Genomic DNA, 22,864 nt, shown 5'->3' with positions numbered 1-22,864 from the left:
AGGTTAAGAATGGTGCCTGAGTACCACCAGCTGTAGAACTATGAATAATGGGCAAAGGTGGGGATGGGGGGGGACTTAGTGTTCACATCTGTACTTTAAATCCTATTTTAATTTTAGAACGCTATACATATGTTCCCCAAATTACAGTGGTTCTACTTGTGATTTTTCAACTTTACGATGGTGTAAAAGTGATACATATTCAGTAGAAACCATTCTTTGAATTTTGCTCTTTTCTTGCACTAGTGATAAGTGGCACAATACTCTCTCATTCTGGGTAGCAGCAGTGAGACACGGCTCCCAGCCAGCCACATGATCACAAGGTTAAACAACCAAAGCATTTATAACCATTCTGTACCCATACTCCCATTCTGTTTTTCACTTTCGGTACAATATGCAATACATAACATGAGATACTCAATACTTTATTATAAAATAGGCTTTGTGTTAGATGATTTTGTCCAATTGTAGGCCAATGTAAGTATTCTAAGCACTTTTAAGGTAGGCTAGGCTAGGGGCGCCTGGGTGGCGCAGTCGGTTAAGCGTCCGACTTCAGCCAGGTCACGATCTCGCGGTCTGTGAGTTCCAGCCCCGCGTCGGGCTCTGGGCTGATGGCTCGGAGCCTGGAGCCTGTTTCCGATTCTGTGTCTCCATCTCTCTCTGCCCCTCCCCCGTTCATGCTCTGTCTCTCTCTGTCCCAAAAATAAATTAAAAAACAAAAACAAAAAAAAAAAAAAACGTTGAAGGTAGGCTAGGCTAAACTCTGATGTTTGGTAGGTTAGGTGTACTAAATGCATTTTTGACTTAACCATATTTTCAACTTAAAATGCATTGACCAAGATGTAACCCTATCTCAAGGAAGATCTGTATTCACAAACAGGCTCAGGTTGCCTAAAATTTGAGTCCTAGTTTCCATGGAATGTTCAGTGTTGACCCTAAAATATAAATGGTGTTAAGTTCAGAACATTAAAATTACAGCTTTTGAAAACAATGTGTGAGGAAATCAATTCATACCTGGCTCATTATAAAACATAAGGTAGCTTGTCATGGTGATGTGTATTAACACATTTATTTGTACTGAAAAATGAAGTCAGACTGAATGTGATAGGAAGTAATTGTGATACGGCCCATTGGCTTAACTTTGAAGGCTGGGTTTTGCTAATTAGGTAAATAGATTTTTAAAAAATACTTTGAGTGAAATCTCCAGTTGTAAAGTTTCAATCAATTTAAAGGAAGTGCTAAGAAAAAGTAATTTTATCAAAAATATTATTTTGGTTTTTTCATTTCTAGTAATATTGGGCTTAAGTTTTTTTGGATCGAACTTTCTGCTAAAAACAATAAATGCTGACTAAAATATGTACATATAGATCAAAACTACCATCTTTAAAGCAAGTAAGATTTGATAAGATAGTAAGAAATTATCAGGAGAAAACCTAAACAACCAAAGAAGTAAGGGAAGCACTTAAAACTGTTTTTATCATGAGGGCATTTGCAGAACTGAGCAAAACTTGAGCTCTGGTCTTAACAGCAACAGTGGAAGCCAAAGACAATGGGATGGTCTTCAAGGTGCTGAAAGTAAATAAATGCCAACTTAGAATTCTGTATGAGCTCAAATCGTTTTCAGAAATAAAGGTGAAATAAAAATATTTTCTCAGGCAAAAACTGAGTTTGCCACCTGCAAAACACATTATATGTGTAAGGTATAAAACAATAATCAAAATAACATGTAGGTTTAAAAAATAAGATACAGGACAACAAACTGGACCCAAAATTTTTATCAGTTGCTGAATAAGTAAACAAAATGTCGTATATCCATACAATGAAATCAGCCATAAAGTGGTAGTATTGATACATACCACAGCATGGATGAACTCTGAAAACATTATGTTAAGTGACAGAAGCCAGTCACAAAACACCTCAAACTGTAAGGTTCAAGTTATATACAATGTCCAGAATAGGCAAATCTATAGAGAAAGTAGATTAGTAGTTTCCTTGAGCTGGGGGGTTGAGAGAAAATGGGAAGGGATGACTGCTAATGGCTATGGGATTTCTTTTTTGAGGAGTGATGAAGATTTATTATGGTGGTGGTTGTACAACTCTGAATACACTAAAAGCCACTGAATTGTACACTTTAAATGGATGAATTGTATGGTATGTGAATTATATCTGTTATAATTACTGTTATAAAAAGATACATGACAGCAATAACATATAATCTAGGTAGGAGGAGTATAAATTAAGATGTGCTAAAGTCCTTGTACTGTTTGGTAGTAGGATAAATATATTCTTTTTTTTTTAAGTTTGTTAGTTTAGTTTAGTTTAGTTTTGGGAAAGAAAGAGACAGAGTACAAGCAGGAGAGGGCAGAGAGTGAGAGAGACAGAGCAGACTCCAGGCTCTGAGCTATCCACACAGAGCCTGATGCGGGGCTCTAACCATGAACTGTGAGATCATGACCTGAGCTAAAGCTGGACGTTCAACCAACTGAGCCACCCAGGTGCCCCTTAAGTTTATTTTTGAGAGGAGAGAGAGTATGCGAGCAAGGGGAGTGGGCAGAGAGAGAGGGAGAGAGAGAATCCCAAGCAGGCTCTGTGCTGTCAGCGCAGAGCCTGATGCAGGGCTGGAACCCACGAACTGTGAGATCATGACCTGAGCTGAAATCAAGAGTTGGACTCTTGGGGCACCTGGGTGGCTCGGTCAGTTAAGCATCCAACTTCGGCTCAGGTCATGATGTCACGGTTCGAGCCCTGTGTTGGGCTCTGTGCTGACAGCTCAGAGCCTGGAGCCTGCTTTGGATTCTGTGTCTCCCTCTCTCTGCCCCTCCCCTGCTCACACTCTGTCTCTCTCTCTTTCAAAAATGAATAATAATAATAATAATAATAATAATAAAAAAAAGTTGGACACTTCATCAACTGAGTCAGCCAGGCGCTCCTAAATGTATTCTTATATTTGGTATATATGTTGACTTTCTAGGACAGTCACTGAAATGATATAAACAGATATATAACTTCCAAATTAGTAAAGGGAAAATAGTATATTGACCCCCCCAAAAAAAGAAATCCATTGAAAAGGTGTCAAGAAAGAATACAAAAAGAAGGCACAACACCCCAAAATCAAAAATCAAAAGGGGAAGATTGCCAGATTGGGTAAAAAATAAACTCCAACAATAATCTTTTAACAAACACCATCTAAAGAATAAAGATACAGAAAAGTTTAAGATGATGGAAAAAGATATGCCATGCAAATACTAGAAAAATGAAAGCTGATATTGCTATATTAATATTAGACACAATAGACTTTTTAAACCAAAAGTAATTCTAGAAACGAAGAGGGCCATTTTGTAATGATAAAGATTTGACTAACCAAGAAAATATAATTTGTATATAAGTTTGTATATATACAAATATATAATTGAAATATGCAATTCACGAATTCAGAGATCAGCAGAAATAGACAAGTCCACAATCCTCTGTCAGTAACTGATAGAACAACTATTAAAAAATAAGGGTTTAGAAGATTGGAACAACATGATGAACAAATCTAATGAAGTAAACATTTAGAACACTGCACTCAACAACTAGAGAATTTTAAACACATTTTTGCACAAAATTGGCAATGTACTGTGACATAAACATATTCTCAGAGTTCAAAAGATTGAAACAGTTCAGAGCATGTATTATAACCTCAATGAAATTAAGCTTTAAAGAAATCAAATCAGTTATAAACAGGAAGATCCAATATGCTGGGAATTCTTAAAACTTTCTAGTGGGTCAAGAAGTAAGATAATGGAAGTCAGAAGATACAAGTCCATGATAAGGAAAATACTTGAAAATTTGTTGAATGTATCTAAAGCAATACTTACAGAAAAATGTATAGCCCTAAATACTTGCAGAAGAAGAAAAAAGACTAAAACATTAAGCATCCTCTCAAGAAGTAACAAAAGAAGGGGCGTCTGGGTGGCTCAGTCGGTTAGGCGTCCAACTTGGGCTCAGGCCATGATCTCATGGTTTGTGAGTTTGAGCCTCCCATAGGTATCTGTGCTCAGAGCCTGGAGCCTGTCTTCGGATTCTGTGTCTCCCTCTCTGTCCTTCCCCTGCTCGCACTGTCTCCCCCCCCCCCACCCCCCGCACCCCTCTTCCCCCCGCCATCTCTCTCTCTGTCTCTCAAAAATAAGATAAAACATAAAAAAAAAGAAGTAACAAAAGGAAAATTCAAAGTAAGGAGGGAGGGAAATAATAAAGATCTAGAAAAATTAATGAAATAGAAGACATACAATGAAGAGAATCAATAACCTCATATCCTTCAGGTCCTCAAAGAAATGTTACCTTCTCCTTGAGGCCCATCCTAACCACTCTGTTTGAAATTGTAATTCATCCCTTCTCTAACTATGCCTGCAGTCTGGAGCCCCTTTGTTTTCCTCCATAGCACTTTCATCCTCTAAAATGTTTTATAACTTATTTTCAAATTTTATTTATTGTTTTTGTCTTTCTCTTCCTATTTGAATATAAGCTCATAAGTACAAAAGATTTTTGTCTGTTTACTGGTATATCTCAAATGCCCATCACATGTTATATTCTCAGTATTTCTTAAAATAATTGAATGAACAGGCCACAACTTATTTCTTTGAAAATGCTGATAAAATAGACAATCCGCTGGTAAATTTTATCAAGAAGAACGAAAGGCATAAATAATGAATATTAGGAATGAAAAGGGAAATATGACTTTAATAATAAATTACATTATTTGAATAGCTTTATTGTCAGTAAGTTAGAAAATTTAGATGAATTAGACAAATAGCCAGGAAAAAAAAAAAAAACAAACTTAAACTGTATCATAAGTAGAAAACCTGAGTAGTCCTATAATCATTTGAAAAGTTACATCAGTGGTTAAAAATCTTCCCAGAAAGAAAATTCTAAGTCTACAAGTGTTTGTTAGCTAGGTCTTCATTCAAAGATAAGTAATTTCATTTTTATACAAATTCTTCTAGAGTATAAAGAAAGAGGTAACACTCCTAATTCATTTTTAGTTACCTGGGTATCCTGAGAATAGTATGAGAAAGGAAAATTGAAGCCCATTCATGAGCTTAAGTACAAAATTTCTAAAGAAAAGGTTAGGAAGCTCAATCTGGAAGTATATAGAGTGATAATAAGTTATAACCCAATTCAGTTTATCTCCAGAAGGCAGAATTGGTTTAACATAGGAAATTAAATAAATGGAATCAGATTGAGTTGGAAATTCAATTACTATACATTACCGTTTAATATGTTAAAGGGCACTTCCTTAGCCTGATAAAGGTATTGTGGGGAAAAAAAACCCAAAAACTAAATCCAACTACTAGAGAAACAAAAGCACTGAAACTAACAAACATTGATTTGTATAATGATTATGGGAGTATAAGTTGAAATACTTTGGAAAGGTCATCTTCAATAAGGTTGAAAATGCACATATCGACCAGTTTTACTCCTAGCTATACACTGTAGAGAAACTCTTGCAAATGGACACCAGGATGCATACACTTGAAGGTTTATAGCAGCATCATTTATGATGGTAACAAGTTAGAAACCATCCAATATCTATCAGTATAAAAATGAGTTACTATTCAGCAGTGAAAATATATAGCTAGAGCTATATCCATCAACATGGATGAATCTTACAAGCCATAACACATATCCAAAGATCTAAAACATACAAAAGGACAACTATTGTATTATTATACTTATGTGAAATATCTAGAGTAGTCAAATTCAGAGACAAAGTGGAATGGTGGTTGTCAGGGGCTAGGGTCACAGGAGGAAGGGGAGTTAATGTTTGATGGATACAGAGTAACAGTTTGTAACATTAAAAAAGTTCTGGAAATGGGTGGTAGTGATGGTTGTACAACAGTGTAAATGTATTTAATACCACTGACCTGCACATTTAAAAATGGTTAGAATTGTAAACTTTATTATATGTATACTTTACTATAATAAGTAAATTATAATCGTATACATAAAGTATAATTGGATTTATATAAAGTTCAAAAATAAGCAAACTATATTGTTCAGGAATAAATATATGTGTAATAAAACTTTAAAGAAAAAACAAGATAGGAGCACCTCGGTGGATCAGTCAGTTAAGTATCTGACTCTTGATTTTGGCTCAGGTCATGATCTAATGGTTCGTGAGTATGAGTTCTGCATCTGGCTGTACACTGACACTGACAGTGTGGAACCTACTTGGGATATTCTCTCTCTCTCTCTCTCTCTCTCTCTCTCTCTCTCTGTCTCTGCCCCTCCCCTGCTCATGCATGCATTCTCTCAAAACAAATGAATAAATTTTTTAAAAATTAAAGGGAAAAAATGACAATCTTAACAAATGTCAATGATTATCTCTAGGTGCTCTTTTTTTTGGTAAATCAATGTAATTTTTGGTATCTGATATGGGAAGGATGCAAAGAACTGCATGAGATAGCTGTTACAAACCTGTTTTCCACTGGCTTTTAAATATAAATCAGATTTCTAATTTCTTCTATTTGTAAAAATTAGAATCCATCTGAATCCTTGTTTCATTCAGCAATAGCTAATATCTATCCATGGATCATGAGCAATGTCATGTTTGCTTATCAAAATTTGTAATATAATATGCTGCTTGGTTCATTTGTATACTGAAAATAATTATGAGATTAAATCCAGAGCAAATTTTTTATTACCCAGAAACTTAGAGGCAAGGAATTAAATATTTAAAATTTTTGTACATACTTTTGTAACAGATAAATATGATCAACAAAAGTTTTTCAAGTATATTACATTAGGATAAGGTTCTGTGAGAGAAGTCGAATGAAATATGAGGTCAAAGAGAAAAAGGATTAAAGTTTTTATTAAAGAATCTTGTTCATATTTTAAAAAATAGATGATATTGGCTATTCAATCACTATGATATGTAGATTGTATTGGATGTATTTTATATAGTGATGAATATATTTTAGAAAGAGATGTAAAAGTTTTATTTTATACTGGAAAGTACATTTGTAGCTATTTAAACTTATGATGAAAAGTTTTCAATGCCAAGTTAAAAATGTGTGAAGGGGAGTAGTTGGCTTTTCAAAAAAATTTAAAATTTAAAATTAAAAAAAATTTTAAATGATTTTAAAAGTTACTGATTAGCCATAGCTGAAGCTGAAGGAGAAGCCAGAAAAGAAGTCTGCAGAGGAGGGACCTATGAGAGAAGAAGCAAAATCAGACAGTTGTAACCTAAAGGCCTAACGAAAAAAAATAATTCAAGAAGGAAGAAGAAGACTTGGTCAAATGATGATGACAGATGGGTAAAATGAGGGCTGAAAATTGACCATTAGCATTGGAAACATGGCAATCTTGATTCCTTGACAAGAGAGGTTTTAATAGAGAAATAGAAATGAAAGCCTGACTGGAGTGGTCCATGAAGAAAATGGGAAAGTGGAAGCAGTTAGGCAAGTCTTTTTTAGGTTGTCTCATATAAAGGGTAACAAAATTGGAGCAGAAGATGGAAAGGGATGTGAAATCTAGGGAGGGAGAAATTTATGAATAACTAGAGGTATTAATTACAGGAGCCAAGTCTTATTAAATAGGCAATAAAGGATAAGATCCAGTGTAACATCGGCAGGTTCAGCCTTAAATAGCAGAAGTATGTTACATTAGATCATAAACCATAATGGGAGGGAAGGCAGACAAAGATAGGTACAAAGATTTGGGCATGGAACCGAGATTATTCCAGAGTTTCTGGTGATATGAGAGAGAAGGTCAACAGCCGAGAGCAGGAAAGAGGAGAGTATTTTGCAGGTTTGAAGAGTGAGGGGAATGAAATAGTAGTAGGAATACTGGATGGTACAAAGTCTGTTTAAAATTTGTGTTAATAAATTTGCGCTCATGTATTTTTCTCTGGCAAGTTTCAGCTGCTTATATTACTAATGCATAATAAATGGGAGAATTGAGTTTCACTAGAACTAAGAAGTTGCCAGCGGAGCTTCTCAGAGGGACAGAGAAATAGGGGAGGTGGAAATATATAAAGTAGTGATTATGTGATGAGCTGTGAAATCTAACCTGGGTAAAGAAGTGAAGGTATGAGGGGGTTGATAAACAAGGAAGATGTGATAGGGCTAATGGATTGGAGATTCCAGTGGATCATTCTGCAGTGGGTGAGCCAAAAAGAGAAGATAGTCATCCAAAAGTCTGTATATTCCAAGGATTAACCATTCTATTGATTGCTAAATTTAGATAGTCCTCTTTTCTTCCTATACTTTCCCTTAGGGAAAATGGAGGGGAGGTGGTTACCACCAAGATAGTTCTCAAACTTGTATTCTGTAGCCCTGATCTGTTTGCTAAGCCTCAGTTCCCCAAGTTCAGTGTCTGTAAACATTGCCTGGATGCCCTACTAGCACTTCATATTAATTATATTCAAACTCCTTTCAACAGTGTTTCTTTCAAATTTGCTTGTTCTAGACTACAGTTTTTCTTTTTGACTCTTCTTTAACTCATGCCTCTCCTTGTCTCCAGTTTTAGTTATATCAAATAAGTTAGTTGATATAATATTTATTGGACCCATTCTCCTATCAGTATTTACAGTCATGACTTTAGTTTTAGTAACTACTGTTAATAGTCACTCAAATGGTATCTTCTTCATAATCATTTTTTCCTAATACAAGGTTAGTTTTTTAAAATTGTATTCTTTTTTTTAATATATGAAATTTATCGTCAAATTGTTTTCCATACAACACCCAGTGCTCATCCCAAAAGATGCCCTCTTCAATACCCATCACCCACCCTCCCTTCCCTCCCACCCCCCATCAGCCCTCAGTTTGTTCTCAGTTTTTAAGAGTCTCTTAGCTTTCGCTCTCTCCCAGTCTGACCTCTCTTTTTTTTTTTCCTTCCCCTCCCCCATGGGTTCCTGTTAAGTTTCTCAGGATCCACCTAAGAGTGAAAACATATGGTATCTGTCTTTCTCTGTATGGCTTATTTCACTTAGCATCACACTCTCCAGTTCCATCCACGTTGCTACAAAGGGCCATATTTCATTCTTTCTCATTGCCACATAGTATTCCATTGTGTATATAAACCACAATTTCTTTATCCATTCATCAGTTGATGGACATTTAGGCTCTTTCCATAATTTGGCTATTGTTGAGAGTGCTGCTATAAACATTGGGGTACAAGTGCCCCTATGCATCAGTACTCCTGTATCCCTTGGGTAAATTCCTAGCAGTGCTATTGCTGGGTCATAGGGTAGGTCTATTTTTAATTTTCTGAGGAACCTCCACAGTGTTTTCCAGAGCAGTTGCACCAGTTTGCATTCCCACCAACAGTGCAAGAGGGTTCCCGTTTCTCCACATCCTCTCCAGCATCTATAGTCTCCTGATTTGTTCATTTTGGCCACTCTGACTGGCGTGAGGTGATACCTGAGTGTGGTTTTGATTTGTATTTCCCTGATAAGGAGCGACGTTGAGCATCTTTTCATGTGCCTGTTGGCCATCCAGATGTCTTCTTTAGGGAAGTGTCTATTCATGTTTTCTGCCCATTTCTTCACTGGATTGTTTTTCGGGTGTGGAGTTTGGTGAGCTCTTTGTAGATTTTGGATACTAGCCCTTTGTCCGATATGTCATTTGCAAATATCTTTTCCCATTCCGTTGGTTGCCTTTTAGTTTTGTTGGTTGTTTCCTTTGCTGTGCAGAAGCTTTTTATCTTGATGAGGTCCCAATAGTTCATTTTTGCTTTTAATTCCCTTGCCTTTGGTGATGTGTCAAGTAAGAAATTGCTACGGGTGAGGTCAGAGAGGTCTTTTCCTGTTTTCTCCTCTAGGGTTTTGATGGTTTCGTATCTCACATTCAGGTCCTTTATCCATTTTGAGTTTATTTTTGTGAATGGTGTGAGAAAGTGGTCTAGTTTCAATCTTCTGCATGTTGCTGTCCAGTTCTCCCAACACCATTTGTTAAAGAGACTGTCTTTTTTCCATTGGATGTTCTTTCCTGCTTTGTCAAAGATTAGTTGGCCATACTTTTGTGGGTCTAGTTCTGGGGTTTCTATTCTATTCCATTGGTCTATGTGTCTGTTTTTGTGCCAGTACCATGCTGTCTTGATGATTACAGCTTTGTAGTAGAGGCTGAAGTCTGGGATTGTGATGCCTCCTGCTTTGGTCTTCTTCTTCAAAATTACTTTGGCTATTCGGGGCCTTTTGTGGTTCCATAGAAATTTTAGGATTGCTTGTTCTAGCTTCGAGAAGAATGATGATGCAATTTTGATTGGGATTGCATGGAATGTGTACATAGCTTTGGGTAGTATTGACATTTTGACAATATTCTTCCATCCCATGAGCACGGAATGATTTTCCATTTCTTTATATCTTCTTCAATTTCCTTCATAAGCTTTCGATAGTTTTCAGCATACAGATCTTTTACATCTTTGGTTAGATTTATTCCTAGGTATTTTATGCTTCTTGGTGCAATTGTGAATGGGATCAGTTTCTTTATTTGTCTTTCCGTTGCTTCATTATCAGTGTATAAGAATGCAACTGATTTCTGTACATTGATTTTGTATCCTGTGACTTTGCTGAATTCATGTATCAGTTCTAGCAGACTTTTGGTGGAGTCTGTCAGATTTTCCATGTATAATATCATGTCATCTGCAAAAAGTGAAAGCTTGACTTCATCTTTGCCAATTTTGATGCCTTTGATTTCCTTTTGTTGTCTGATTGCTGATGCTAGCACTTCCAACACTATGTTAAACAACAGCAGTGAGAGTGGACATCCCTGTCGTGTTTCTGATCTCAGGGAAAAAGCTCTCAATTTTTCCCCATTGAGGATGATGTTAGCTGTGTGCTTTTCGTAAATGGCTTTTATGATGTTTAAGTATGTTCCTTCTATCCCGGCTTTCTCGAGGGTTTTTATTAAGAAAGGATGGTGTATTTTGTCAAATGCTTTTTCTGCATCGATTGACAGGATCATATGGTTCTTATCTTTTCTTTTATTAATGTGATGTATCATGTTGATTGATTTGCTAATGTTGAACAAGGCCTGCATTCCAGGAATGAATCCCACTTCATCATGGTGAATAATTCTTTTTATATACTGTTGAATTCGATTTGCTAGTGTCTTACTGAGAATTTTTGCATCCATATTCATCAGGGATATTGGCCTGTAGTTCTCTTTTTTAACTGGGTCTCTGTCTGGTTTAGGAATCAAAGTAATGCTGGCTTCATAGAATGAGTCTGGAAGTTTTCCTTCCGTTTCTATTTTTTGGAATAGCTTGAGAAGGATAGGTATTATCTCTGCTTTATTTTTTTTTTTAACATTTATTTATTTTTGAGACAGAGAGAAAGCATGAACAGGGGAGGGTCAGAGAAAGAGGGAGACACAGAATCTGAAACAGGCTCCAGGCTCTGAGCTGCCAGCACAGAGCCTGATGCAGGGCTCGAACCCACGGACCGTGAAATCATGACCTGAGCCGAAGTGGGACACTTAACCTACTGAGCCACCCAGGCGCCCCTATTATCTCTGCTTTAAACGTCTGGTAGAACTCCCCTGGGAAGCCATCTGGTTCTGGACTCTTATTTTTTGGGAGGTTTTTGATAACGGATTCAATTTCTTCGCTGGTTATGAGTCTGTTCAAGCTTTCTATTTCCTCCTGTTTGAGTTTTGGAAGTGTGTGGGTGTTTAGGCATTTGTCCATTTCTTCCAGGTTGTCCAGTTTGTTGGCATATAGTTTTTCATAGTATTCCCTGATAATTGCTTGTATTTCTGAGGGATTGGTTGTAATAATTCCATTTTCATTCATTATTTTATCTATTTGGGTCATCTCCCTTTTCTTTTTGAGAAGCCTGGCTAGAGGTTTATCCATTCTGTTTATTTTTTCAAAAAACCAACTCTTGGTTTCATTGATCTGCTCTGCAGTTTTTTTTAGATTCTATATTGTTTATTTCTGCTCTGATCTTTATTATTTATCTTCTTCTGCTGGGTTTGGGCTGTCTTTGCTGTTCTGCTTCTATTTCCTTTAGGTATGCTGTTAGATTTTGTATTTGGGATTTTTCTTGTTTCTTGAGATAGGCCTGGATTGCAATGTATTTTCCTCTCAGGACTGCCTTTGCTGCATCCCAAAGCTTTTGGATTGTTGTATTTTCATTTTTGTTTGTTTCCATATATTTTTTAATTTCTTCTCTAATTGCCTGGTTGACCAATTCATTCTTTAGTAGGGTGTTCTTTAACCTCCATGCTTTTGGAGGTTTTCCAGACTTTTTCCTGTGGTTGATACCAAGTTTCATAGCATTGTGATCTGAAAGTGTGCATGGTATGATCTCAGTTCTTTTATACTTATGAAGGGCTGTTTTGTGACCCAGTATGTGATCTATCTTGGAGAATGTTCCATGTGCACTCGAGAAGAAAGTATTCTGTTGCTTTGGGATGCAGAGTTCTAAATATATCTGTCAAGTCCATCTGATCCAATGCATCATTCAGGGTCTTGTTTCTTTATTGACCGTGTGTCTAGATGATCTATCCATTGTTGTAAGTTGGGTGTTAAAGTCCCCTGCAATTACCACATTCTTATCAATAAGGTTGCTTATGTTTGTGAGTAATTGTTTTATATATTTGGGGGCTCCTGTATTCGGCGTATAGACATTTATAATTGTTAGCTCTTCCTGATGGATAGACCCTGTAATTATATATATATACATAATATATATATATATATATATATATATACACATAAATTAAAGGCTGGAACAAGAGATGAAGAAGGGCATCTTCTCATATATAATATATTATATTTAATTTAAAGTCTAGTTTGTCTGATGTAAGTATGGCTACTCCAGCTCTCTTTTGACTTCCAGTAGCATGATAAATAGTTTTCCATCCCCTCACTTTCAATCTGAAGGTGTCCTCAGGTCTAAAATGAGTCTCTTGTAGACAGCAAATAAATGGGTCTTGTTTTTTTATCTATTCTGATACCCTATGTCTTTTGGTTGGCACATTTAGTCCATTTACGTTCAGTGTTATTATAGAAAGATATGGGTTTAGAGTCATTGTGATGTCTGTAGGTTTCATGCTTGTAGCGATGTCTCTGGTACTTTGTCTCACAGGATCCCCTTTAGGATCTCTTGTAGGGCTGGTTTAGTGGTGATGAATTCCTTCAGCTTTTGTTTGTTTGGGAAGACCTTTATCTCTCCTTCTATTCTAAATGACAGATTTGCTGGATAAAGGATTCTCAGCTGCGTATTTTTTCTGTTCATCACATTGACGATTTCTTGCCATTCCTTTCTGGCCTGCCAAGTTTCAAAAGAGAGATCAGTCACGAGTCTTATCGGTCTCCCTTTATATGTTAGAGCACGTTTATCCCTAGCTGCTTTCACAATTTTCTCTTTATCCTTGTATTTTGCCAGTTTCAGTATGATATGTCATGCAGAAGGTCGATTCAAGTTACGTCTGAAGGGAGTTCTCTGTGCCTCTTGGATTTCAATGCTTTTTCCTTCCCCAGATCAGGGAAGTTCTCAGCTATTATTTCTTCAAGTACGCCTTCAGCACCTTTCCCTCTCTCTTCCTCCTCTGGAATACCAATTATGCGTAGATTTACTAGTGCATCACTCAGTTCTTTACTTTTCCCCTCATACTCCTGAACTTTTTAATCTCTCTTTCTCTCAGCTTCCTCTTTTTCCATAATTTTATCTTCCAATTCACCTATTCTCTCCTCTGCCTCTTCAATCCGAGCTGTGGTTGTCTCCATTTTATTTTGTAGCTCATTTATAGCATTTTTTAGCTCCTCCTGGCTGTTCCTTAGTCCCTTGATCTCTGTAGCAATAGATTCTCTGCTGTCCTCTATACTGTTTTCAAGCCCAGCAATTAATTTTATGACTATTATTCTAAATTCACTTTCTGTTATATTGTTTAAGTCCTTTTTGATCAGTTTGTTAGCAGTCATTATTTCCTGGAGATTCTTTTGAGGGGAATTCTTCCGTTTCATCATTTTGGATAGTCCATGATGTGGTACGGAACTACAGGGCACTTCCCCTGTGCTGTCTTGAATAACTCGCGTTGGTGGGCGGAGCCGCAGTCAGACCTGATGTCTGCCCCCAGCCCACCGCTGGGGCCACAGTCAGACTGGTGTGAAACTTCTCTTCCCCTCTCCTAGGGGCGGGATTCACTGTGGGGTGGCGTGGCCCGTCTGGGCTACTTGCACACTGCCAGGCTTGTGGTGCTGGGGATCTGGCATATTAGCTGTGGTGGATCGGCAAGGTGCACAGGTGCAGGAGGGGCAGGCTAAGCTCGCTTATCCTTCGGTGATCCGCTTCGGGAGGGGCCCTGCGGCACCAGGAGGGAGTCAGACCCGCCAGAGGGATGGATCCGCAGAAGCACAGTGTTGGGTGTTTGCACGGTGCAAGCAAGTTCCCTGACAGGAACTGGTTCCCTTTGGGGTTTTGGCTGGAGGATGGGCGAGGGAGATGGCACTGGTGAGCGCCTTTGTTCCCCGGCAACCTGAGCTGTGTTGTCCGGGGCTCAACAATTCTCCCTCCCGTTGTCCTCCAGCCCTCCCACTCTCCGAGCAGAGCTGTTAGCTTATAACCTTCCAGATGTTAAGTCCTGCTTGCTGTCCGAACACACTCCATCCGGCCCCTCCACTTTTGCCAGCCAGATTCGGAGGTTCTGCTTGGCCGGCAGGCTGCACCTTCACCCCGGCTCCCTCCCACCAGTCCGTGTAGCGCGCATCGCCTCTCCGCCCTTCCTACCCTCTTCCGTGGGCCTCTCATCAACGCTTGGCTCCAGAGAATCCATTCTGCTTGTCTTCTGGTGGTTTTCTGGGTTATTTAGGCAGGTGTGGGTGGAATCTAAGTGATCAGCAGGATGTGGTGAGCCCAGCATCCTCCTATGCCACCATCTTCTTCCAAAATCCTAAAATTGTATTCTTAATAGCCATAGCCCTTCTCAAAACTTTTAGGAGGTTTCCAGTTCTTTTAAAATAATGCCCAACCTCTATAGCATAGGCTCCAACCTTCTTTTCCATTTTCATTTCTATCACCTTTCCTTGGAATCTCCCCAGTGTCCATGAACTTGTTGGCCTTTCCAGTGCTATCCCATCTCCATATCTTATTGCCTGCATTTCCCTCTTCTTGAGATAGGAAATACTCTTCCCTGCATATTTGCATCTTAAAATCTTCTGGGCACAAACTTAAATACTACCTGCTCTATAAAAATTTTACTTCATTCCAATTGTTGAAAATAATCTCTCCTTCCTCTAAACTTAAAAATGACTCTCTGTATATCTGTTAGTCATAAAAATGTTTTTAATTATTATAGGCATGTAGTAGTATTAAAACTGTTTTTACATACATTTTATTTTAATCTTTACAACAATAAAATGAGGTCTTATTTAGCACCATTTTAAAGATGTGGTAACTGGGAATAAGAAGCTTATTTAAGTTGTATACTATTAATTATATAATAATTAAATTGTCACCGTCACTGTTGCCTTTTAATAACTTTGCTTATTTTTCTTACTTGTTTCCATACTTTGTCCTCAATACATTAAGGCAAGGCTTTGTACAGGATAGGTAGTCTTTATTTGAATGAATGAAAGACTGGATTCATGGAAGTAAAAGTATTTTTCATAATTACTGTTTGAGAGGTATGTATTTTATGCATTTGAGAGATATGTATATTAGTAGCCTTTTTTTATGTTATGACATTTAAGTCTGCCAGGAAGAAGAAAATCACCAAAGCTGAACGGTTAAAGCAGCTACAGGAGGAGGAGGAGAGACGGCAAAAAGAGGAAGGTACAAAGTACATAGTGATACTATTTTCACATGCAGGGACTTAAACAATAGTTGATATTTCTATATTCCCATCAATATTTTTAAAAAGAATTTTCAAAATTCTTCAATTTTTCAAATTTCATTTGTTTCTTTATTTTTTAATTTTTTAAAAAATTTTTTAATGTTTATCTTTGAGAGAGAGAGACACACACTGTGCGAGTGGAGAAGGGACAGAGAGAGAGGAAGAGACACAGAATCCTAAGCAGGCTTCAGGCTCTGAGCTGTCAGCACAGAGCCCTACGTGGGGCTGGAACCCGCAAACTGTGAGATTATGACCTGAGCTGAAGTCAGACCCTTAACCGACTGAGCCACCCAGGCGCCCCAAATTTCATCTGTTTTTTAAATAGTTATCTGCTATTTAAAGGGTATCCAGAAAGTTTTGTTACTATACACCAATCACTTTGAGATATATCTTGAAGTGGAGTTGCCAGATAAAATACAGAATTCCCACGGAGGGGCACCTGGGAAGCTCAGTTGGTTAAGCATCCAACTCTTCATTTAAACTCAGGTCATGATCTCAGAGCCATCTGATCGAGACCCACAGAGGGCTCTGTCCTGACAGTGTGGAGCCTGCTTGGGATTCTGTCTCCTTCTCTCTCTCTCTCTCTCTCTGCCCCTCCCCAGCTCTTGTCTCTCAAAATAAATAAACATTAAAAAAAAGTACAGAATGTGCAGTTAAGTTTGAATTTCAGATAAATAATAGATGGTTTGGGATAATTTGTTCCATGCAATATGGAACATACTTAACCCACCCCCCCCCAAAAAAAAGGCTATTTATTTATCTGAAATTCAACTTCAACTGAGCATCTTGTATTTTTATTTGCTAACTCTGGCAATCATGTCTTGAAATGTTTATGTTTACCTATGAAATTAGGGGCTTTGGTGCTAATTCTACAGTACGGATTCTAAAACTTAAATTCATTAAATATGGGAAATAGGAAATAGACACTAACAAGAAATGCACAGAACAGCCTAAGTTATTATAGTTTAATAATATGCCTTTGCCAAATTTAAAGAGGATTTTCATTTGTAAAAAAAAAAAAAAGTAAATTAAAAATTAATAAAAATATCTATTATTTAAAATAACAAAAAGAGATTTAAAAAACCGGTATACCTTTTAGCATCAAGAGCATGTGTGGGAGTGCCTGGGTGGCTTAGTTGGTTTAGCATCTGACTCTTGATATCGACTCAGGTTGTGATCCCACAGTTGTGAGATAGAGCCCCACCTCCACCCTATATGTGGAGCCTGCTTGGGATTCTCTCTCCCCTTCTCTCTCTGCCCCTCCACTGCTTGTGTGCTCTAAATAAATAAATAAATAAATAAATAAATAATTTTTTTTTTTTTTTTTAAAGAACGTGTGGATTCAAATTCAGGTTTTAAAAGTCTGTCCTCAGGTTCCACATTGATTTTTTTTTATATACAATCATTATTAAATCCTTTTTAGGTGGCGCATGATAAGAATACAGTATCAGGATCTAGAACTTGGGGAAAGTTTTATTGTATTGGATTAAACTTATATTCTTCAACATATCTTTCGTATTTAATAGTGAAAGCAAGAGAAGTTTAAGGTAATTGCTTCTGGAGGTGCCTGGGTGGCTTAGTCAGTTAAGCATCTGACTCTTGATTTCGACCCAGGTCATTATTTCACAGTTTGTGAGATTGGCCTGTTGGGCTCTGAGCTGACAGCACAGAACGTGCTTGGGATTCTCTCTCTCCTTCTCTTTACCCCTCCCATGCTTACACCTGTGCGCACACTCTCTCTCTCTCTCTCAAAATACATAAATGAACTTAGGAAAAGTGGTAATTGCTTCTAATGATGTAGATATAAGAAACTTATGGAAATCTCCTGAAGATTTTACCTCTCCTTAATTACCTATGATAGTTCTGTCATTTTTTATTATTTAAAATTATTATTGGATTGCTATAAATTTGGAGAAGAGAAATATTATTATGGGCCTATTTTTTTTGGCCAGAAAGTTTGAGTCATGTTACTTTTTTGAAAGAAATCCAGCATTTGTCTTACTTCTACCACATAATATAGGCTGTAAGTTCTATAAAATATTTCACTACCATTATATCTTGAAAATATTTTAAGTAACTTTAAGGGATTAAAATTAGATTGATTTAATCACTGAGAGAAAATTTTTTTGGTTCTTTAGAGGAAGCCCGTGTGAAACATGAAAAAGAAGAAATGGAAAGACTTGAAAGACAACGGATTGAGAGAGAAAAATGGCATCAACTTGAAGCAAAAGTATGTAAACATTAGTAATGTTATTAATGAAGACAAACTATGTAGCTATCAGATCTGTTTGGTCATGTAATGTCACTCTCCCCCATACCTACCACTAATGTATAGGCCTATGTAAACTGGTTTAACTCCTTTAATCCTACCATAAAGAAGTGAAATTATTACCCACAATTCACAGATAAGGAAATTGAGGAAAAGGGAAGGTAAGCAGCTAATGAGTTGACGAGCCAGGACTTAGACATAAATAGTCTCGCTTCAGAGCCCTTGCTTGTAAGCATTAAGTTATTTTTCTCGATCTGTTTTATAGATAATTAAACAGGGCTTCCTCCCCCAAAACTCAAATTCTACCTCTCATATTTTAGTTTTACTTCTCTTTTTTACCAGAATTACCAGGATTTTTCATATCAGTAGTTCTGATCTCGACAGGCCTCATAACTGGTAAAAATTGAAGGCCCCCCCCAAGGAAATTTATTTATGTGGGTCATATTTCTCAATATTTACCACATTAGAAACTCAAACCGAGAAATTTTAAGACACGTCATATTAATAGACATTAAATATTATATAAAATAAACATTAATAAAAATAAGTAAATATATTAACATATTTTAAGGAAGAAAACTATTGTACATATATATTATTGAGTTATAATTGACATATAACATTGTGTTAGTTTCAGGTATAAACATGGTGATTCAATGTTTGTATATATTGTGAAATGATTATTCCAATTAGTCTAGTTAACATTCATCACCACACATTCTATATTTTTTACATTAGAGAAATAAGTGGCATTGTTTATGTTTTTAAAGTCTCTTTGATGTCAGACTTAACAAAAGACTGCTAGATTCTCATATCTATTCAGTATTCTGTCTGTTACAATGAGTTTTTATCGAAGTGCATAAAGAAAATCTGGCCTCACACAGAATCATAGTTGGAAAAGCGGAATATTGTAATAGCCTTTCAGGTAATTGTGGATATTCTTTTTGATTCTATACCAAAACTCAGTAAGTCATAGTTTCTTAATATGGAATGTGAAATCATATCAATGAAGTTTTCATAGTGTTATACTAAAACATTGATCTGTCTTACACTTTAAATTGATCTTGTATCCATGTATGATTTTGAAATATCATACATTGGTTGCTTAGAAAAACTTGGTTTACTGAATAATTTCCTTCCACATGTTGACACGTTTTTATTATTAGTTACCAAAAATCACATGCATTGATGTCTTCCCCAATCAAATCAGAAAGGTTTTTAAGGATTGAGAAAATGTGAAGCTCACAGTGGTCGATACAAGCTTTTTTGTTTAATTTGAATTTTTATTTGAAAGCTTGAATTTTATTATTGGTAACAAATACTTTTAATTCTTTCCTGAAAGTGAAATACTCAGTGCATTCATTTTTGAGTGTCTGCCAAAATACTCAAATAATTGTGCAAGCAGTGGTTTCTCAAGACAGCCTTGTCCTTTGAAACATGGCAGAAGTGCTTTATGCATACTTCTCGCTTTATGCACATAGTACAATCAAAAGACTTATACTGAAGGGTTGACACTTAACAAAATTAATAATTTTCACCTCCTCAGGTCACTCTTATATGAAAATGGCTATTTACCACCCACAAACCCCAAAGAATATGACTCCTAGTATAGCTTGTGCCTTGATTTGTGCTGAGACACCAGCAATTTTAGACCATTTTGCACCATTAGTGTAAATGTATACACTGCAAAAGAGGCAGATACTATTTCAGTATTATTATGAAGACATATTTGACCTCACAGATCCCTGAAGAGTCTTGGGGACCCACCAGGTGTCTGCAGATAACTTGCAAACCTCTGTTTCAGAGGAAACCTTTTGGAAATACCAGTTACATTCAGACTAATTTTAGTGTTCATTTTGAAACTCAGTATTTTGCCGAGTAAAGTTTAGATGCTACCTGTGAAACATAAAGCTAAAATTAAAGAGCCCACCAATGTATCCCCATGCAACAGGATCTAGAAAGGAGGAATGAAGAACTTGAAGAACTTTATTTATTAGAGGAGTGTTTTCCTGAAGCAGAGAAGTTGAAACGAGATACTAGATTGCTTTCTCAGGTAAAACTGATTTTGTGTGTTTGTGTGTGCCACAAGAGGAAATTATACTCTGATATCCTTTTTAATCCCCTCAGATTTTTAATTTGTCTGTAAAACATCTCTAATTTGACAAATCTGTCATATTGCATGTAGCAAAGTAAATTCACATACCTTTGTAGAAAACTATTGTCAATAATAAGACCCTTGAAATTTTTGTATCTTTTGACTCTGATTTAATTTTGGGGGAATCTATACTGAAGAAATTATTCTGAATTAAAATAGAAAACTTTGAGCTTAAGTCAATCTAGCATTGCTCAAAACAATGTAACTTTGGAAAAAAATAAAGGTTCTTATAAGGAGAAAAAGAAAAAAACTGTAATAATATGGCAAAAGATGATTACACTATAATTTTAAGCAAAGTACAATATGATTACAAGTGTAGAAGTTTCATAGACTGCAAAATGAATGGAAGAACTCATACTAAAATGACAGTGGTGATTAACAATTAGTAATAATTTGGAAAAAAAAAACCCACAAAAAACAGTAATAATTTGGTAAGTAGAAATTAGCCCAAGTGTTGGCTTTTGTAAATACAGGAGCTATATGTTTAGAGACGAAAGCAAAACAAAACCAACTCATAAATACTGTTTTTTTTAAAATATGACAATTACTAGAATTGCTATTTATTTGAACTATTGAGGCTTATAAATTATTTTGATAAAGAGAATTTGGTTATTATAGAGATATCTCAAGTAGGCAGTTAAAGTCATAATTTTTTTTTACCTAAATTGGGAAAACTAGATTATGAGAACTGATACTTGGAAAAAAGTTATTTGATCTTTGCATTTTCATCATTGTGACCCTTCCAACATTTTTATTCCACAGTGGAATCACTACATTCAATGTGATGGAAGTCCTGATCCTTCAGTATCCCCAGAAATTAATACTTTCATTAGTCTGTGGAAAGAGGAAACAAATGAGACTTTAGAGGAAGTGATCGCGAAGAGTAAATTAGTGCTAAATGTATGTCCTAGAGTATTACTCTGTAATTTTAAGTTGTTTAAGTTACAAATTATCTGGTGTCGATTCCAAAATGGAAATAAATTAAACAAATATATGTTTGTATTTGCCAATTAATAACACTACCGCATGTTTGGATATCGAGAAAAATATTTTTTTTTTTAATTTTTTTTTTTCTTCAACGTTTTTATTTATTTTTGGGACAGAGAGAGACAGAGCATGAACGGGGGAGGGGCAGAGAGAGAGGGAGACACAGAATCGGAAACAGGCTCCAGGCTCCGAGCCATCAGCCCAGAGCCTGACGCGGGGCTGGAACTCACGGACCGCGAGATCGTGACCTGGCTGAAGTCGGACGCTTAACCGACTGCGCCACCCAGGCGCCCCTATCGAGAAAAATATTTAACCTTTCTCTTTTTTTTGTTTTTACAACTCCCATTTTTATTTTTTATCTTTGCCACCTTAGATAAGGTCAGTATAGCATAAATGTGAAACATTATGTGTCTAATCTAAGCAGGGAAAAAAAAATCAAGTTGCATCCATTTATGTAGATAACTTGGAGGGAAAGTGCATGATTTTATCTTGAGTTGAAATTTTCCACTATTTGGTGATTCACTACACATACTTTTCTATGTCAACTATGTGCCAGGCACCTACTCTTCTAGGCATGAAAGAACAAAGATGAATAAGAATATCCTACCTTCTAGTTCTGCAAATAGGATGGATAGGCTACCCTGAGGAACTAGCACTTTATGATGCACTTAAAAATGCTAAAAAAAAAAATGTTTTAATGATATTTAAATTCATTGCCTATTTCAAAAGAAAGTAAGGGAAAATCTTGGAGGCCATAAAACAATTCAGAAAAGTGGGCAAATCTCAAAGTGAGTGGCTTCCCAGAGACACCACTTTCCAAGAGGCTTCTTTTTCTGTTAAGTCTTGGGTTAGCATTGGTTTAAAGGACCATCAGGAAGCAAAGCCTAGGGTCCATGCAAGGTGGCAAGTTGGATCAGAAACTCCATGTATGGCTGGGAGCCTCAAAAAGTTATTGTGGATGATAGGGGAAATACCTGCTCTGCAAAGGGAGATGATAAGAACTTGTTTGGCTCATCTTTAGCTTATTGAAGGGAAACAAAAATGTCTCTACTACAAGTGAATCAGAAGTTGTATTGGACGAATTTCCCAAAATATAGCACACAGAAAGAGATAAAGAGATGGAAAATATTAATGAGCAGTTAATGGGTATATATGGTAGAGTAAAAGGGGCTAAAATGCATCGAAAAAGGGTACCAGAAGGGAATGACAGTATTCAAAGAGAAAATGGCTGACATCTTTCCAGAACTGAGGAAAAATACAAACCCTCAGATTCAAGAAACCCAACAAATCCCATTAGGATGCATAGAAAGAAACCCATACTAGGCACACTTACATAGTAGTAGGAACTGGAAGGAATTCACTGCACTTGGTCCTATTATCTTCTAATGCTTTTTGTTGCAATTCCTCACCACATCTTTGTGCTTCTTGTCGCTGGGGTTTACTTCTTCAGCATGTTGTTATGAAGATGGAGTAACTCCAGACCATTAAGCTCATAACATGCATTGCCTAATTTGATGTGGGCAAGCGTATGAGATCCATTTTACATATGTAGAGAGAAAAACTGTGACTTGCTTAGAGTCTCCTATGAGACTTTAAATAGGGCTTACTCTGACTTTCCAGAAGCTCCCAAGCCTC

At 36.6% G+C, this 22,864-nt stretch overlaps 1 protein-coding gene across 4 annotated transcripts in view; it reads left to right on the top strand.

The window, feature by feature from the left end:
- CFAP94 (cilia and flagella associated protein 94) overlaps positions 1-22,864 on the top strand; it is a 72,551-nt gene that overhangs the window by 9,008 nt on the left and 40,679 nt on the right. For 3 of the 4 annotated variants that reach the window (XM_030321952.1, XM_030321950.1, XM_030321948.1), the window contains exons 3-6: positions 15,676-15,757; positions 17,957-18,048; positions 20,039-20,140; positions 21,005-21,142. In XM_030321952.1, the coding sequence (XP_030177812.1) occupies positions 15,676-15,757; positions 17,957-18,048; positions 20,039-20,140; positions 21,005-21,142 (414 nt within the window). The remainder of the gene's footprint in view (positions 1-15,675; positions 15,758-17,956; positions 18,049-20,038; positions 20,141-21,004; positions 21,143-22,864) is intronic. The other variant, XM_030321951.1, reaches the window with a different exon arrangement.

Source organism: Lynx canadensis, chromosome B4 (genome assembly GCF_007474595.2).
Source record: "Lynx canadensis isolate LIC74 chromosome B4, mLynCan4.pri.v2, whole genome shotgun sequence".
Classification (NCBI taxonomy): Eukaryota; Metazoa; Chordata; class Mammalia; order Carnivora; family Felidae; genus Lynx; species Lynx canadensis.
The sequence above is the reverse complement of the archived record's forward strand: the minus strand, read 5'-3'. Positions and strand labels throughout refer to the sequence as shown.